Raw genomic sequence first — 15,731 nt, forward strand, 5'->3', positions numbered from 1 at the left:
ACATGAAGCAGTTATTTAGAGCTACCCCCAAGTAGCTAATGTTCTCCAGTAATAGTAACAAGGGATGTATATAAACATGTAGACTTAGCAAGTTATAAAATCCCTTGAGCACTCTTGAGTGCAGTATTATGGAGAAACACACGTGTGAGAGAGATTATTTATTTACTACACAGCAGTGTGAATGAAGTGGGATAGTAGTTTTTAGTGGGGCCTTGAAGGACAGGTTAGATTTAGGTTGTGATGAGTTATCTCAGAAAGAAAATAAATGGAATGAGCAGTGTTTCCAGGTTAAAATCTGTGAGAGGGGTAAGTTAGCTGATGAAAATTTGTACAAAAAGCAGCATTGTGAGCATTTTAAAAGCTAATATTGGTAACAGATCATGGAAAAAACTTGCTTAAGAACTTTAAATTTTATTTTGAATAGCAGTAAAGGCTTATTAAAATGTGTTAAGATCAGTAATGTGTTGAATATAGTTTTTTTTAGAAAATGAATCTGGTAGGAATACTTAGATTAAAGAGAACAGAATCAGGAAAATAATGCCATAATATGTATTAATGATAATATAGAATAATAAGAGAAGGCTGTGATGATTGTTTCCTTTGGGTTGGCATTGTTATTTAATAGAAAGAAAAACTGAAGAATTACAGGATAGCCTCACAAGTAGATTTTCATTTGGGTGACCTCTGCATTTTCACTTACTGTTTATTCTCTTAATATTTACTAGACAATTAATACTTCCTTATGTTATTTTAAAATCACAAGGTTTTGATTCGGTTGATTTCTTTCACATGCCATTTAGAAAGAATAAACTGTTAAGTCCTGTACTACAAAGTATATTTAATCTAATAAAACTATATGAATTTATTTGTAGATCTCGAAACTCTGAAGCTATCAAATATTCAAAGTAAATATTTTTTCCTTTATATTTTCCTAACAACAAAAATCCCTCATAAATGTTGGCATATAAGTGGGCCCGTGTAGTTTAAACCTTTGTTATTCAGGTATCAACTGTATTTATTTTAGTAGGTCAGGAATTTCTAATTGCTTGATCTGATTTTTTTTTTAAGTAGGTAGAGGGGTAAGAACCATTTTTTTTATTGATACAATAGTTGTACATATTTATGTTAAACATATGATATTTTGATACAGGCATAGAATGTGTAATAAGAACCATGATATTTCAACACTCTGTTACTACAGTGTTAAAGTAGGTGTAACCCTAAACAGAAAAGGAAAAAAAAAAAGCCTTTCTGTAATTTCACACTATTTTTAATGCATATACAATGAATTTTTATTAAAAAGCATAGTTATGATATCTCTTTCTGTAATAATTGTTTCGTGTACCATCCACGTAGCATTGCTTTCTTTGCATTTAATACCCCTTCCTGGCTAGAACCCAGTAGAACACTGTTGGGAAAAAAATAGTTTTACTTGTTCATTATCTGTTCATGGTTAAAGCTACTCCCAAGGAAAGCAGTTACTTTCTTACTGTTTAAGATACTACTAATGCTTCTTTTCTATTGTTCAGGTTTTAGTTTAGATTTTATTTGTAATAATTTTGACATAATCTATAGCTATTATCATACATGTTTCCATTTTTTTTGAGGTTTATATGTACTGTGTCTGACAGTTTTTCCTGACACTTATTCGTGATTAAATTTTAAGATATTACCGTTCTATTTGTAGTATTTGGTTTTTAAATAATTTAGTGATATTATTTTGTATTACAGTGTCATTATTAATTTATGATCCTGTATGTAGCTTCTTACTGTGCTTTAACTGTTTTTAATCTTGAAGTCGTCTTCTTTTTTCAATCTAGGTCATATTCTTCAATCTCCATCAGCCAATGTGCTTCCAACCCTTCCTTTCCACGTCCTTCGTAGCTTGTTTAGCACTACACCTTTGACAACTGATGATGGTGTACTTCTAAGGCGGATGGCGTTGGAAATTGGAGCCTTACACCTCATTCTTGTCTGTCTCTCTGCTTTGAGCCACCATGCCCCACGAGTTCCAAACTCTAGCGTGAATCAAACTGAGGTAGGTTCACTTTTAATTATTTCAGTTATTAAAAAAACTAGTTTTAATTAGGGAGTACAGAGTAAAGTTTTTTTCTGAAGTAATCTTTCAGAGACTTGGGTGTTCCATTTTCACATCTAAGAGGATATTTAAAACATTATAAATTAATTGCTTTCTCTGTTAGTCTCCTTTAGTAAACCAAAAAGAAATCTATCTACTTGAAAAACAGGATTTAAGTGCTTAATAAGCTTTCCCATTTGCCAAGATATGCTGAATTTATACTGTGATCCTTCTTCCTTTCCTTTTTGAACTTTCAAGAATAATACTATAGAATGGGCGTTGTGGGTGGGGATCTAGCCAGTGCAGTAAAACAGGAAATTCAAGAAAGAAAGAGAAAAATTCCTCATTATTTCAATATGATTTAATTGTATTGTAGAAAATACCAGAATAGGCTGGGTGCTATGGCTCACGCCTGTAATCCCAGCACTTTGGGAGGCTGAGGCGGGTGGATCACCTGAGGTCAGGAGTTCGAGACCAGCCTGGCCAACATGGTGAAACCCCGTCTCTACTAAAAATGCAAAAATTCACTGGACGTGGTGGCCGGCGCCTGTAATCCCAGCTACTCGGGAGGCGGAGGTGGGAGAATCACTTGAACCCAGGAAGTGGAGGTTGCAGTGAGCCCAGATTGCGCCATTGCACTCTAGACTGGGCGACAAGAGCAAAACTTTGTCTCCAAAAAAAAAAAAGAAGAAAAGAAAATACCAAAATAATTAGTGGCATAAGTGAGTTTATTAATGATACAACATGGGGTCAGTATATAAAAATTAGTTAATGTTTACATACTAGCAACAGACACATAAAATGAGCTTTATAAAGATATATTTTAGAATAGCCCCAAAAATAGAAAATTTCTATGAATAAATCTGAAAAATATGTATAATACCTCTTTATGAATTTTTTGGCCAGGCATGGTAGCTCATGTCTGTAATCCCAGCACTTTGGGAGGTGGAGGCAGACAGATCACTTAAAGTTAGGATTTCGACACCACCCTGGCCAGCATAGTGAAACTCTATCTCTATTAAAATTACAACAATTAGCCAGGCCTGGTGGCTCACACCTATATTCCCAGCAACTTGGGAGGCTGAGGCAGGGGAATCTGTCTTTGCTCATGTATATCTTCGATGGGTTAGATATGATAGCGCAATGGTATTATTTCTTCCCAGATCAATCCTTAAGTTTGATACAATTCCAGGTTCATTCTGGAAGAAGTTTACAAACCATTTATAAAATGTATATAAACATGCAAAGGGTTAGGAATAGTTGAGATACCCTTTTACTATATCCTAAAAAGATCTGCTCATATCTCAATTCAATTTTGAGTCATTGACTTTTTAGGTTCTAGGGTGGTTTATCCCTTCTTTTCTTGATAAATATTTTAAAATATTTATTTATTTATTCTTAAATATAAGCACTTTGTCTCCATTTACCCCTTCCCCCAGCCCCTGGCAATTAGCAATCTGCATTCTGTCTCCATGCATTTACCTATTCTGGATATTGCATATAAATTGAATCATGTAATGTATTGTTCCTTGCGTCTGTCTTCTTTCATTTAGTGTAATGTTTTCTAGGTTTATTCATGTAGCATATATCAGTATTTCATTTCTTCTTATGGCTGAATAAATATCCTGTTTGTTGATTCATTCATCTGTTGGTTGGTATCTGGGCTATTTTCTAATAATCTTTTAGTTTAAATGGTGCTACTGAAAACGTGTGTCTATTTCAGTACCAGTTTTTAATCTGTTTTAGTACTAGAAGTGGAATTTCTGGGCCGTACAGAAAATCTGTGTTTAGTTTTTTTGAGCAACCACCAAACTGTTTTCCATAGTAGCTGCATCATTTTACTTTCCCAGTGATAAATATTTTTGAAGATAAGCAAAAACAAATTGTAATTGATTTTCATTTTTTGTTATTTTAAGCCACAGGTGTCAAGCTCTCATAACCCTACATCAACAGAAGAACAACAGTTATATTGGGCCAAAGGAACTGGCTTTGGAACAGGCTCTACAGCTTCTGGGTGGGATGTGGAACAAGCCTTAACTAAACAAAGGCTGGAAGAGGAACATGTTACCTGCCTTCTGCAGGTATATTTTGTAAACTTGATATTGTTCATAATAATGTGTTTTTTTGTATTATTTTAAAATATTGATAACTAATCCAACTATCCTCAGCTATGTTTATGCCCACTTGTGGTTCTTCTTCCCAGTGCATTCTAAGATACCACTGGATAAAGATTGTTCTTGCTTACTTGTAACTGTATTTCTTCGCTCTCAACTAGCTTCTTCACTGAGAGGAAAGTGGCAGGGATGAAATTATCTAGTAGCTGGAAGATGCATCTTCCTACAGGCATTTTCTTGTTTAATGTGTTGTATGTGGGCATTTTTTTTTTTTTTTAAACTGTTACTTTTTTATATGCATTTTGGTTGCTTACTTTTTTTTTTTTTTTGAAACGGAGTTCACTCTGTGACCCAGGCTGGAGTGCAGTGGCGTGATCTCGGCTCACTGCAACCTCCACCTCCCAGATTCATGGTTGCTTACATTTTTAAAGATAACTTTTTGGCTGGGCGTGGTGGCTTACGCCTGTAATCCCAGCACTTTGAGAGGCCAAGGTGGGTGGATCACCTGAGGTCAGGAGTTTGAGACCAGCCTGGCCAACGTGGTGAAACCCTGTCTCTACTAATAATACAAAAATTAGCTAGTCTTGGTGGCAGACACCTGTAATCCCAGCTACTGAGGAGGCTGAGGCAGGAGAATCACTTAAACCCAGGAGACAGAGGTTGCAGTGAGCCAAGATTGCGCCATTCCACTCCAGCCTGGGCGACAAGAGTGAAACTCTGTCTCAAAAAAATAGATAGATAAATAACTTTTCTAGATTTCAGGCAAATTGAACAAGAATAGAAAGTCTTTATACCACAGAAATGTATAGGGGAAATACTTAATGAAAAGATTAGCTTTGCTTCCTGCATCAGCTAATTGAAGTCGGTTAACACGTTGAATGTGTCTTCTGCAACTCTAGAATGCTCCTTCTAGTATAAAGTTATAAGATTTTGTTACCCTCAAACTGTGAATTGAGTCTATTCAATAAAATATGTAAATAATACAGAGTTGATACTATGTTATGTTCGCAGTTGTATTGTTTTTATATGTCTAGTCATATGTAATGTACCATCCTTTGTAAGCAACACTCTCAGACAAAACAGATCCTTCCCTTTTGAAAATTTAAACAAATAGTTATTTTAAAACATCATATAAGGTACTGTTTAAGTAGAAAATATGTACTGTTAGTATTCAGATTGAATTTCTAACCTACCATAAAAATTTTTGAAGTATGTGAAACTGAAATCCAAATTAATTTCAACAATTTTTAGGTTCTTGCCAGTTACATAAATCCTGTGAGTAGTGCGGTAAATGGAGAAGCTCAGTCATCTCATGAGACTAGAGGGCAGAACAGTAATGCCCTTCCTTCTGTACTTCTTGAGCTTCTCAGTCAGTCCTGCCTCATCCCAGCCATGTCATCTTATCTACGAAATGATTCAGGTAAATAATCCCTGTAAATGTCTTTGTGGATGAATAATTTTGTTTGCTTATTTTATTGTTGTCTAATAGTAAGCTTCAATTGAAATACTTGATGGATTTATTTCCTAAAAAGTATTCTGGAAATATTTGATTGTTTTTTTGGTGCCCTTAATTTGATACTGTGTCATCACTTACCCTAGAACACAGAATAAAAGTTTCATTATTCCTTTGTCTTTATCTGTGAAAGGTGAAAGTACACTTTTTCCTTTTAATTATCTGTAACTGAAAATAATAGGACAAAGTCTGACAACTTCATGACATCATTCTGATCTGAATATAGTCAAACTTCTGTGGATTTTAAATATTTTTGTCAAACACAATTGCTGACAACAGTTATTTTTGAAGAAAAGCAGATACATAAATCACTCAAGTCCATAGGTACTTCATAAGAAGATGATTAATTTCTTAAAATTCAATAATAAAAGTACTATAGCTACTTATTTTGCCAGTATACAGCTGATTATTGATTGAATAATATAGTTTATTATTTCTTTGGTTACGGAATTATCATCTAAGAAATGTATTCTTTTCCTAAGAATAGAAAGTTACATGTTCAGAAATGTATAGATATTTCCAAGAGAAACAAGCAGTTAACAGCTACTTCTTTCAGCCAAAACCTTTATTATTTATTATTTCAACTCTGTTCTCATATTCTTATCTCTGTCTTTATTTATATTCTTACTCATGAAAATAAACATGTATGTATTTCATTAATTTATTAAGGAAGAATAGATAAGGAAAACAATGGGAGTGAATCTTGGTAGTCTATTTTGTGGTTGGTAGCAGCTAAGTGACACAATTGGATGTTTGGTAAAAGTGTTAGTATTTGAAGGGATTATTGCCCATATTCCCCAGTATCAGGAGGATTGTTGTCCTTTAAAAATGTGCCGTGTCGCAGTCTGTCTCAAACTCCTTCATGAAAGTATTGGACTGATTTTTTTGTTTGTTTAGATTGACTTGTTTGGTACATCAGATTGGTCTTTTTAAAAAAGTAGATGTCAAATGCATGTAGTATATTTTTTGATTAAAATGTTTGAGACTATAATTTTAATTTTAGATTATATAGAACAATTGAATAGGGTGAGATGGGTTTCTCTTTATCTCACATCTCTATTATTGAAGTAATATTTTCTTAATCCTTATACTTTGAAGACCTGACCTACCAAAAATTTTAAATTTCTGTTTTAGTCTGAAATTGACTCTCTTATAACACTGAGCTTTTACCTTTATGATTCATTGTCAAAAAGGAAATCCAGGATTATTTACATAATATTTACAGTAATTGCTATTCATGTAAGTGCACTTCCTGGAAAGGTGTGTATGTTAACAAACTGATTTTTGGTAAATGTATGGAATTGCAGAGACTTAGATATTATATCTTGGAACTATTTTAGAAATTTAATGTGACAGATCAAAGTTTGACCTTTCTTTTGTGATTCATTATTTTCCTGGAAAAAAGAAATTTCTTTCATTAGGTTTAGATGTTCTTGAATTTGGTATCTTGTCCAGTGGTTAATTCTAATTGATATATTTGGATGTGGTAACAAATACTTATTTTGAGATAATTCCTTGTATTAAGATAAAATGATGTAACTTGTATTTGGTAGGTTAAACGGTAGCTTGCCTCCTAAATGATATTAAATACGGATTGTTTTCAGGAAAACACAGCTTAATATTATATAAGTAAAAATAAGTATGTAAGTAAATATATAATTATATAAGTAAATATAAATATAAAAATGTAAATATATAGTTATCAGTTTTGGTTAGAATAGTAATAATTAATTTTTTAAGTGGCTGTTATTTATTTATTTGAGACAGGGTTTCCCTCTGTCATCCAGGCTGGAATGCAGTGGCACGATCTTGGCTTGCTGCAACCTCCACTTCTCAGGCTCAAGCAATTCTGTTGCCTCAGCATCCTTAGTAGGTGGGATTACAGACATGCAGCAGCATGCCCGGCTAATTTTTGTATTTTTGGTAGAGATGGGGTTTCACTATGTTAGCCAGGCTGGTCTCAAATCCTGGCCCATGTGATCTGCCCACCTTGGCCTCCAAAAGTGTAGATATACAGACGTGAGCCAACACGCCCTGCCTTAAGTGGCATTTAAAAATCTGAACAAATTATCTAGCCAGAGTCTTCCTTAGACTTAGTAAAATTTCTATTTTGGAAAATTAGTCTAAAGTTTATTTTCCAATTTTTTCTTCTTTTTTTTTTTTTTTTTTTGAGACAGAGTCTCGCTATGTCGGCCAGGCTGGAGTGCAGTGGCCGGATCTCAGCTCACTGCAAGCTCCGCCTCCTGGGTTTATGCCATTCTCCTGCCTCAGCCTCCTGAGTAGCTGGGACTACAGGTGCCCGCCACCTCGCCCGGCTAGTTTTTTGTATTTTTTAGTAGAGACGGGGTTTCACCGTGTTAGTCAGGATGGTCTTGATCTCCTGAGCTCGTGATCTGCCCGTCTCGGCCTCCCAAAGTGCTGGGATTACAGGCTTGAGCCACTGCGCCCGGCCCAATTTTTCATTTGTGTATATAGTATTATTTTTGGCAATGTGGGAGTTGAGGTATGTGACAGGATCCACTCCACAATCTTTTACTTCATTTAGTTGTCATGTCCTTTTCTTCTCCTATAATCTGGAAGAGTTCCTAGTCTACCTTTATCTTTCATAATACTGATATTTTTTATAGAATATAACCATTTATTTTATAGAATATTGTACAGATTGGTCTGTAAGTGTGAGAGTAGTCCTCATAATTTTGCCTGAGATAATTGTATTCAAGGGATGACTTGCTTATATTGCTAGCAGATGATATACAAAAACACCGACCTAATATAATAATCTTTTCTGAGAACTTTAGAAAATAATGCCCATTTTCGTTCTATAACATGTTTTTAAATGATTGGTGAGCAAGACAAGAAAAATATAGGGAACATACTAGTTTATGCCCTACTTTCAGTGCAGAGATTGGTCTGTCATTGATTTTAAATATAAATTGTGGTTTCTGTCCCACACCCTTTTTGCCCTTATTTTCTGGCTACAGGTATACGTTAGATACTTTGTAATCTTCAAACTTTTATGTTTAATGACTATAGATTGAGATGAATACCAGAGTCTGCTCCTCATTTTAATAAAACCTTCAAGTTCTCATATTAATGAGTTTACTATGTAGCTGGTTAGCTAAGTCTGTTTTATTTCAATAGAAGTTTAAAAACTGGCCTGAACATATTAAATGATAATACTAAGCTGGCCATAAGGATCAACAATAATTGCTCATAAAATTGATCTTCAGTTTTAGTTCTGAACATCTTTGCATCAAAGGTCATAAGAGAATGTTGTTTGTTGTAAAATTATTACCAGAATAGAGGAAGCATACAAGCTCCTTAGGGGAAAGGACAACCTTTTTTCCATTACTAACTTGTCACAATTCTACAACTGAGACACAGATCCTATTCTCCAGAGGCAGGCACTGATTATATTTAGTGATTTAATCATTAAGTATATTTAGCCATTAAATAGTTGCCTAAGAACTTTTTACTTGCATAATAATGGCTGTACCATTATTTAACCTAATTTACTTTTAGATTGTTATTTTATTTGTAAAATTTAAAATTATTAGATGCTTTTGGGAACATTTATGTATCCAGAGCTTTATACATTTAGTATTCTTAAGATAAACTCCTGGCCAGGCACAGTGGCTCACGCTTGTAATCCCAGCACTTTGGGAGGCCAAGGCAGACGGATCACCTGAGGTTGGGAGATCGAGACCAGCCTGACTAACATGGAGAAATCCCATCTCTACTAAAAAAAAAATAAATAAAAAATAAAAAAATTCAAAATTAGCTGGGTGTGGTGGCGCATGCCTGTAACCCCGCTGTGTGGGAGGCTGAGGCAGGATAATTGCTTGAACCCAGGAGGCGGAGATGGCACCGTGATGAGCCATGATGGCACCATCTCACTCTAGCCTGGGCAACAAGAGTGAAACTGTCTCAAAAACGAAAAAAGATAAATTCCTGATATTTCATCTTTTTGAATTCACTGTTTCTAGCATAAAATTTTTATGACTTAATGGTAGTTTTCCTGCTATTTTGACATCTTTTTGTAGGTCTTAAAATGGGTGGAGAGGAAAATTTAGATATGTAAATGAATGGAGACTTATTTTTTATTTTATTTTTGAGACGGAGTCTCATTCTCTTGCCCAGGCTGGAGTGCAGTGATATGATCTTGGCTCACAGCAACCTCCGCCTCCCAGGTTCAAGCAATTCTCATGCCTCAGCCACCCGAGTAGCTGGGACTACAGGCGCCCGCCACCCGCCTTGCTAATTTTTTGTGTGTTTTTAGTAGAGACAGGGTTTCACCATGTTGGCCAGGCTGGTCTCGAACTCCTGACCTCAAATGATCCACACCCCTCGGCCTCCCAAAGTGCTGGGATTATAGACAGGCATGAGTGACCACCCGGCCTATAAATGAATGGAGACTTTTAAAAAAGTGTTTGGTGGCATTACAGCAGAAACATAAATCTTCATATTTAGGCCAAATTAATCAGATTTATCAAAGGTTAACATCATGGTTCCAGTTACTCAAAATAGTAAGTTTGATGCTTTAATAATTTGTTTCTTATTGCTTATTAAAATAAAGACATATGTTAGTATTCTAGATAGGAAAATACATTAATTATTTTCTCATTTTAATTTCTTTCTCAACATTTTCACTTCCACTTTTCATAGCAAATGGTATTCTGGAAGTTGCATTTTGTATGCCAGAATGATTTTTTCTCCAGCCGCTGTTAGTATGGAGTTACCCCACCGGCCACTAGATGGAGTTCCTGTTTCATTTTTAGAAGTATTTGGTAACATTCAAATGTTAATGTTAACAGGCAGAATGTTACTTTAGAGACCCCAGCCTTCTGTTTTAGAAAATGATATGTTCCTTTTTTTAGAAAACAGCATATTAAAACTCAGCACACATTAAATTATTTGCCATTAACTTAGTGAGGTATGCTACAAATTCTTATTGAAATCAAATCTTTACCTTTTTAATACTGATCTTATTATATGGGGATGAATATTCTTTCAGAGTATAAAGGGAAATTGCTGTTATCCTGGTTAATCTGACAATTTACAGATTAGGGAAGAACAAATGAAATATAGAAAAATGTATTCAGTTCAAGTTTAACTGGTTAGCGGTAACATGGTGATTATAAAACTCACTTATTTTCAAGTTTAAAAGCAAGGTATAAGTGGATTTTGTCATTATGAGAAAGAAAAATGAGTAACTGATATGTTAGAGTAAGGTAGACATGAGAGAGCAGGCACAGGACTTCATTGGGAAAATTATAAAGTACTGATTTGGCTGGTTATCTTAGTTAAATGATGGTATATACTAGGATTAAAATTTTTGATTTCCCTAATATTGGTTTGACAGTTTTATGACAAACTATAATGTGTCAAAACCCATTACTGCATTTTGATATACCATCTGATTTTTCTCACAGAGTATTTTGTGTGTTTAAAGCTGTTTTTGTTATTACCTTTGGATATGTTTCTTTAAGAGTTGGTATTTAATTTCATGAGTATACTGTTTGAGAATAAGGTTAATTTTGTTGTTATGACAAATGTCTTAATTTAAAGATGACCATATTTATTAAATTCAAATTACTTAGTAGTTACTTCAAAGTAAATTTGCAGTTGGAAACTAGCCATCTTGCTAGGTCTCAGGGCTCTCTAGATTAAAAAGGACATAGAAATTGTATTAGTGCTCTTACAGGAAAAGATAAGATTTGATACCAATAGAAAATATATAATTTTTAAACACTTTATTTTGTTGATATACACTGCCTGAGAAACAATTAAAAATTACCGAGCTGTCATAACATGATACTTAACTGTATATCCTTATTTTTAGCTTTCATGGTATTAGTTCATTTGAAACTGTCAAATTATGCCGTTTCTTTGTACTGTTTTAATAAAGAGTCTGGCTGCTGTGGTGGTGGTTCATGCCTGTAATCCCACCACTTTGGGAGGCCAAGATGAGAGGATTGCTTGTGCTCAGAAGTTTGAGATCAGCCTTGGCAACATAGTGAGACTTCATCTTTATGAAAAAGTAAAATAGGCTGGGTGAAGTGGCTCACGCCTGTAATCCCGGCACTTTGGGAGGCCAACGCGGGCGAATCGTGAGGTCGGGAGATTGAGACCAGCCTGACCAACATGGTGAAACCCTGTCTCTACTAAAAACACAAAAATAGCTGGGTATGGTGGCGCGTGCCTGTAATCCCAGCTATTCAGGAGGCTGAGGCAGGAGAATCGCTTGAACCCCGGAGGCCGAGGTTGCAGTGAGCCACTGCACTCCAGCCTGGGCGACAGAGTGAGACTCCTTCTCAAAAAAATAAAAAATAAATAATAAAATAATCTATCAGATTATTCTACTAAGTAGAGTAGCAGACCAGGAGTGGTGGCTCACACCTGCAGTTCCAGCACTTTGGGAGGCTGAAGTTTGAGGATCACCAGCCTGGGCAACTTAGACCCTGTCTCTATAAAAAACAAACAATCAGCACTCGCCTGTAGTCCCAGCTACTTGGGAGGTGGGATCCCAGGAGGGTGAGGCTGCAGTGAGCCGTGATCACACCACTACACTTCAGCCTGAGTGTCAGAGTGAGACCCTATCTCAAAAAAAACAGGTAGAGTAACCTGACACTTTATTTTTAGCCCAAACTTTACTTTAATAGTATTTTAATATGGCTCTAGTTTTTGTGAGAATTAGCTGAGCAATACAAATAAAATTTAAAACACTTGCCCATGTTTAATGTATTTATTTCTGTATATGGTCACTCATAAGATATGTTGATGGCCACTAAGTATCTATAATGTAAATGCTTATCAACAAATGTTAATTCCTTTTATTTAGAGTTTTCATTTTTGTCAAGGTCATCCAATATGGAAATAACTTTCGTATAGAACATATCATTCTATGTGTTAAATAATTATGACTGGTAAGTTTTATAAGGGGAGGACTGGTTGCTTAAAATTTAGATGAGTTTTGAATTGCTTTGATTTGTACAGATTTGTAAGGATAAAGTATTAGTTCACTTCTCACACACTTTAGGGATACCATTCTTGATTACCCAGAGTAGTCCTTTCTTTCCTATGAACTGCTCACATACCTAATCCTTATATTGTCACCTTTCACATTATAGTCCAGCTATTAAGAAAGTGTATACTTTCTTAATCAGATTTCCACGTAACTACCTACCAGATTAGCCGTAACTCTCCATTTCTTCTATCAAACATCCCAGTTAAGTGTGAGTTGTGTTTGTTTCCAGATTTGTTTATGCCAGTTGTATTTACACTATATAATTATTATGCAAACTAGATGTTTTTATGGTAAATCATGAAATGCTTAAAAAAAGTCCTACAGACCAGGTGCAGTGGCTCAAGCCTGTAATCCCAGCTCTTTGGGAGGCTGAGGCAGGTGGATCACCTGAGGTTAGGAGTTCGAGCCCAACCTGGACAACATGGCGAAACTAAAAATACAAAAATTAGCTGGGTGTGGTGAATGGGCACTTGTAGTCCCAGCTACTTGGGAGGTTGAGGCACGAGAATTGCTTGAGCCCAGGAGGCAGAGTTTGCAGTGAGCCGAGATCGAGCCACTGCACTCCAATCTGAGTGACAGAGCAAGACTCCATCTCAAAAAACAAAAAGAAAAAGAGTTACTCCAGTTTACTTAGGGAATATATTAAAATGTTAACAATGGTAATTTTATTTTGTATTACCCGCATTTATTAAGAGAAATAATGTCAATACTTTATTGAAACAAGAAAGTTTCTTTTCTATGTAGTCTTTATTTTTCTGTGTGGCTTTATGTTTACAACTGCTTAACTACCAAAAGTCATGCTAATACTTATTTCTTTTGAGATACTAAAATATAATTTCCAAAGACAGTTTTTAAAATATTCAGTGTTCATTAATGCTAACTAAAACTTTATTTTTCTAAACATTTTCATAGTCTTCTGTCCCATACTGACTAAATTTCCCTTTCCTGTATTAAGTAGATTACTAGAGGCTTAAAAAAAATGTAAACCTAAATGCAGTTTTATTTTAATTAATATATATTTTATATGTACTCTTAGAAAAGTTGTTGTGGCATTTTTGCTGTTGTGTCTTGTATACATTACCAAATCTTGCATGTTTTGGAGTAGTCTATCTTCAGTGTCCATATTCATTGTTTTGTCTTCCCTGTTTTTTTCCTCCGTGAAAAGTTAAAATTTGCCTATTTGCTTTGTTGTAATTTTATTCCTCAAGCTGGAAGCATCATATAGTAATTGCTCTTAGAGCAGGGAGTTACCCTGGGATATATGTTTTAATATTCTGGAGGTGTGCTTTTAAAGGATAGTCTTCTCAGTCTTTCTTGTTAGAGCCAGATTTTGCCCTGAGTGCAGTCCCTTGAACGAGACCTTCAGAGTGTGGTATGGATGTAGACAAAAACAATCACTAAGAGGTTAAGTACTGTTCCAGCTATACCTAACATAGTCAAGATACTTTCTTCTTTTTTTTCTTTCTCTTCTTGCTTCTTTACATCTTCTGCTGTAGTGATGACAGAAGTGCCAGTTTTCTCAGAAAATGTCTTCATTTAGAGAAAAAGAGAATGATTGTGAAGCAAATTGCTATAAAATATATTTATTAGAAATACTGGTAATTATTAGAAATACTGGTAAATACTCGAAAATTGCTAGACAAGAAGTACTAGCTAGTAAATACTAGAAAATTGCTAGGAAATGTATTTACTAGCAGAGAGCTGGTAAATGTATTTATTATATGTGTTGTGTTTCTTGCATAGTTTTTCAGTGTGCAGTCCTTTTTTTTTTTTTTTTTTTTTTGAGACGGAGTCTCGCTGTGTCGCCCCCAGGGTGGAGTACAGTGGCCGGATCTCAGCTCACTGCAAGCTCCGCCTCCCGGGTTTTTACGCCATTCTCCTGCCTCAGCCTCCTGAGTAGCTGGGACTACAGGCGCCCGCCACCTCGCCTGGCTAAATTTTTGTATTTTTTAGTAGAGACGGGGTTTCACCGTGTTAGCCAGGATGGTCTCGAACTCCTGAGCTCGTGATCCGCCCGTCTCGGCCTCCCAAAGTGCTGGGATTACAGGCTTGAGCCACCGCGCCCGGCCCAGTGTGCAGTCCTACTTTAGTCTGTTAACGTATTGGAAAATGATAGTAAATGAGTGTATTTTAATAGAATTTAAAATCTGTTATTTTAACAGTTGGGCTGAAGAGCCGAAAATATAATGAAAATGTAGAAGTTAGATTCTGCCATTTGTGTATTTTATATTTAGTAGCTACAAAGATTCTTAAAATTTTTTACATATCTAACTAGGCTGATGTATTTAATGTGAACTGCAATTTATATACAAAAAAAACTGCACATACTTAGTGTATACAATTTGGTAAGTTTAGAACCTCAACTCCTTTTTAAAGCAACTCTTTTGGGGAGCAGTTGAGCAGAATAGGGATTTAAAATAATTTTTTCCTTTGAAGATTAGGGGATCATTGTGTCATTAATTTTATAATCTAGTATTGAAACTAATTCCATTTTACTAATATTTGGTAAAGCAATTAATAGCAGAGTTCATCTCTTCTTAATAAAATATTTATTTCCACAGATTAAGCATATCACATATTTAAGCTTGAAATAATGGAGTTACTAAATGTCAGCGTTTTAAAATAATTAAAAGAGAAGTGCTCCTTACCCTACTTTGCATCAGGAATAAAGTGTTACCAGTTATGTTGCTTTAGTCCACAATAGTGATGAATGAACCTTTTCTCTTCATGGAGGGCTTCCGAACAAAACCTGGACAAGCTTATGTCAAAGATGGCAAATGTTTTCAGTATATCCTGAAGGAATGTATCTTCTCTGTTAGTAATCTGTGGTAAATTTCACTGTATCTATTTGATATAAATTGCTGGCCTCTGCAAGTAGTAAGTCACACTGTAAATAGGTTCTATTTTTTAGTATTTTTAGGTTTTTGTATATGCTGAATCACATATTTCCTCCAAAATGCTAATGTTTACGGTTATTTCTCTTGAATTTTCTGTCTGATG

At 35.1% G+C, this 15,731-nt stretch overlaps 1 protein-coding gene across 9 annotated transcripts in view; it reads left to right on the plus strand.

Annotated features, from left to right (window-relative positions):
* The window catches only part of BIRC6 (baculoviral IAP repeat containing 6), a 255,476-nt gene that overhangs the window by 179,942 nt on the left and 59,803 nt on the right, over positions 1-15,731 (plus strand). For all 9 annotated transcript variants that reach the window (XR_005243294.2, XM_038006769.2, XM_038006768.2 and 6 more), the window contains 3 exons: positions 1,821-2,038; positions 3,994-4,158; positions 5,443-5,611. Coding sequence is in view for 8 of the 9 variants with exons in the window: in XM_038006769.2 (XP_037862697.1) it covers positions 1,821-2,038; positions 3,994-4,158; positions 5,443-5,611 (552 nt within the window). In the remaining variant the exon portion in view is untranslated. The remainder of the gene's footprint in view (positions 1-1,820; positions 2,039-3,993; positions 4,159-5,442; positions 5,612-15,731) is intronic.

The sequence above is a fragment of the Chlorocebus sabaeus genome, chromosome 14, assembly GCF_047675955.1.
Source record: "Chlorocebus sabaeus isolate Y175 chromosome 14, mChlSab1.0.hap1, whole genome shotgun sequence".
Taxonomy (NCBI): domain Eukaryota; kingdom Metazoa; phylum Chordata; class Mammalia; order Primates; family Cercopithecidae; genus Chlorocebus; species Chlorocebus sabaeus.